General features: G+C 41.9%; 1 protein-coding gene across 1 annotated transcript; it reads right to left on the bottom strand.

Annotated features, from left to right (window-relative positions):
• Positions 1-3,184: 3,184 nt before the first annotated feature.
• On the bottom strand, positions 3,185-3,565 carry LOC112708881 (uncharacterized). The gene has a single exon (XM_025760805.1). The coding sequence runs from the start codon at positions 3,563-3,565 to the stop codon at positions 3,185-3,187; it is 381 nt and encodes a 126-aa protein (XP_025616590.1).
• Between the last annotated feature and the right edge of the window lie 239 nt (positions 3,566-3,804).

The following is a 3,804-nucleotide window of genomic DNA, read 5'->3' as shown; positions in this document are numbered from 1 at the left end:
TATTGGTTTCTAGCAACCAATTCAATGAGCTCAATAGTCTCCTCCGGTGTCTTCTTCTTGTGCAATGAACCTCCTGCAGAATTGTCTAAGCACATCTTGGACATTACACCCAAGCCTTCATAAAAGATATCTAGTTGAGTCCATTTGGAGAACATGTCCGGAAGGCATTGCCTAGTCACTAGCTTGTATCTCTCCCAAGCTTCATATAGAGTTTTACCATCCTTCTGTCTGAAGGTCTGAACCTCCACTCTAAGCTTAGTCAGCTTCTTTGGTGGGAAAAATTTAGTGAGAAACTCAGTAACAACCTTGTTCCAAGTATCCAAGCTCTCCTTGAGTTGGGAATCTAGTAAGAACTTTGCTCCATCCCTCAAAGAAAACGGGAAGAACATGAGTTTGTACACCTCTGGGTTTACTCCATTTGTCTTCACAGTATCACAGATTTGCAGGAAACTAGAAATAAACTGATTTGGGTCTTCGTGGGAAAGACCATGATACTGGCAATTTTGTTGCACCAGGGTGACCAGTTGTGGCTTCAACTCAAAGTTGTTCGTAGCTATAGGAGGCACCACAATGCTTTTTTCATACAGATCTGCAGTAGAAGCAGAGTAAGAGCCAAGTACTCTTCTTTGTTGCTCATTTCCATTCGGATTTGCCACATTGACATTAGCAGCATCATTAGGATCCATAATGGATTCTACAATCTTGTAAGTCTTGCTTATTGTAAACATCTCCTGAGAGTATTTTCAGGTTCAGGATCAAAGTCTAAGAGATGTTCTTTGTCTCTGTTCCTGCGCATAAACAAACAAAAAACAAAAAAAGATGGGAATATCTACGTCAGAGTGTAGAGAATTCCCAGTGAGGTAACCTATGTAAAGAGCTAAAAATATTTATTTATTTATTTAATTTTTTTAATTTTTTTAATTTTTTTAATTTTTTTATTTTTTATTTTTTCGAAAATATTAAAAAAATAGATTTTAATAAAATTAAAAATAAAACGCCTAATATAAGCACTCAAACAACTAATAGTTGTTAATCACTATCAATACCCGGCAACGGCGCCAAAAACTTGGTGCGATATTGTACAACCATAGACTAACCGGCAAGTGCACCGGGTTATACCAAGTAATACCTCAGGTGAGTGAGGGTCGATACCACGAGGATTGATGGATCAAGCAACAATGGTTAAATGATTTACTTAGTTAGGCAAGCAGAAAAGGGTTTTGAGATATTCAAAAGGTTTAAATTGAAATATCAGAAGGCAGGCACACACGTAAATAAGTTGAAAATAAAATATTGGAGAAACAGTTAAAGCTTCAGAGTTATCTATTTTTCTGGATTAACTTTTCTTACTAACTATTTTAATCATGTAGGATTTAATTTATGGCAAACTATATGTGACTAGACCCTAATTCCTTAGACCGTTCTAGTCTCCTCTAAAATTCATCGACTGCCAATGCCTTGGTCAATTAATTCCAATTAGAGGGTGAAGTTCAAATTCCAGTTTATATGCCACAAAAATTCTAATTACCCAAAAAATAAGAGGATTATATGTCACGTATCCTGTTAAATCCAAATAATTAAAATTTAGGAGAATATGTTTTCAAGCTGTTGTTCAAGTAAAGAGCTTTTCCAAGTTTTACAAGAACTCAAATAGAAAGAGGGTCATACTTCCGTTCCACCCAAATTCATAAGATAAAGAGCGAAAACAATTCTTAAATTATAAATGCATACATGAATTTAAAATAGAAAAAGCAATAAAATCAATCCATACAAATAGATAGAGCTCCTAACCTTAACAATGGAGGTTTAGTTGCTCATGGTTCAGAGAAAAATAGGATTCTCATCAAAATGTACAGAGTTCTAATTTGATGGCCCTCCTAAGTTAACTAATGGAATCCCTTTTTATAACTAATCCTAATAAATTTAAAATCTAATTATCTAAAATTAAAAGTAATATCTTTTCCTAAAAATAAGATTTGAATTTAAATCAGAATAATCAGTAGGTCTTCAGTTGATGGGTGGGGACCACATGTTTTGTCCATTTTGCAGCTTCTAATATGTGTTTTCTGGGCTGAAAACTGGGTCAAATTAGCCCAGAAATCGCCCCCAGTGTTTTTCTGCATTTTCTGCACGTGGCGCATGTCACGCGTACGCGTCGATGGACTTTTTCGCAAGTCACGCAGACGCGTCGGTCACACACACGCGTCACTGTGCAATTCTTCAAATCACGCGTATGCGTCAGTCACGCACACGCGTCGCCATGGAAAGCTCTAAATCACGCGCACGCATCAGTCATGCGTACGCGTTGCTCCTCGCTGCCATCTCCTTTGATTCTTGTGCTGCATAAACTCCATCAAATCCAGTCGAATGCTACCTAAAATAAACAAAATTGTAAAAGACTCAAACTAGCGTCCATATTGGCTAAAAGATAATTAATTCTTTATTAAACTCAATAAATTAGATGCAAATTCGCTAGGAAAAGATAGGAAAGATGCTCACGCATCAGTCGTGGAACCATTGGTCCTCCGATCTGAACGATATCGTTGGGGTTCTCCTGGGAGAGGGTCCATGGTTAGTTGATGATACGACCAAGAACCTGGCATCTTTCTTTGCTGCGGACTTTGATCTTGGTGCTACATCCCTCCCGACTACGACATTTACGATAGTGAGGCCGCGGTCGTTGTCCTCTTCGGGCTCTTGCCTTGGCTTCACAGCACGGCTTCTATTGTCGTCAGGTCAGTCGCACTTTCACCTCATGGGTTCTCGTATGAACTGCGAGAAGTCAGCCAAGTTGCCTTCCCGAATTGCTTATTCCAGAGCGTCCTTCAAGTCGAAGCAATCTTGGGTTTTTATGGCCGAAACCCTTGTGGTAGTCATAGTAGAGGTTCTTGTTTCCGCTGGTTCTATCTTTGAGCTGGCGAGGCTTCGACAAGATGCCTTTGTCGGCTATCTGTTGGTACACCTCAACGATCAGGGCCGTCAAAGGGGTATAGTTAGTGAACTTTCCTACCCGGGGGGAACGGCTTGAGGGTTTAGTTGGTCCTCCGTCCTTGGAGTGCTCCTTGGGCCTTTCCCCATTCCCGGGCTGATAAACATGATGATAGGCGCGCTGTTGCTTGTTGGCTGCCGCCACTTGGCTGACCTCCTCGTCGTTTATGTACTCTCTCACAACATTCTGGATTTCCTACATTGTCCACACAGGTTTGGTGGTGAGGTGTTTCCTGAAATCTTCGTTCAACAGCCCGTTTGTCAAACATAGGCTGGCCACTGAGTTGGTCAGGCCGTCAATCTCTAGGCATTTGTCGTTGAACCTATCCAGATACTTCCTAGTCGGTTCCACGCTTCTTTGGATCAACCCTAGAAGGTTCATCGGGTGCTTGACCTTGTCAATACGCGTGGTGAACTGTGCTAGAAAGCCACGAGTTATGTACGCGAAAGTCGTCATGGATCCCTGAGGGAGCGCGTTGAACCACCGGATTGCCAGCCCCGTTACGGTCACGGGAAAAGCGCGACATCTCACCTCGTCGCCCACACCCTCCAGGTTCATCCTGGCCTCGAAGGCCATTAGGTGTTCCTGGGGTCCTGAGTTCCGTCATATCTCATGTCCGTGGGCTTGTCGAAGTGTTTCGGCAGTCGGACCTCGAGAATGGAGTGGTGGAAAGGGGTTGCTCCCATGATTACGGGGTTTCGTCGTCTTCTCAATCTCTCCCTGCTCTCTTCTCGGACTTCCTCCTCAGCGTGTCTCGCTAAGGGTCGAGTGTAGATTATGGGGTCTTGTCGTCTCTTCGGTATTTCTCTGCTTTT

The sequence above is a fragment of the Arachis hypogaea genome, chromosome 9 (genome assembly GCF_003086295.3).
Source record: "Arachis hypogaea cultivar Tifrunner chromosome 9, arahy.Tifrunner.gnm2.J5K5, whole genome shotgun sequence".
Taxonomy (NCBI): domain Eukaryota; kingdom Viridiplantae; phylum Streptophyta; class Magnoliopsida; order Fabales; family Fabaceae; genus Arachis; species Arachis hypogaea.
Note: the sequence above shows the minus strand (reverse complement) of the source record. Positions and strands in the feature narration are given on the sequence as shown.

Bases quoted from the DNA above. Each gene is read 5' to 3' on its own strand.
- LOC112708881 (XM_025760805.1), bottom strand. From the start codon at position 3,565: ATGGCCTTCGAGGCCAGGATGAACCTGGAGGGTGTGGGCGACGAGGTG.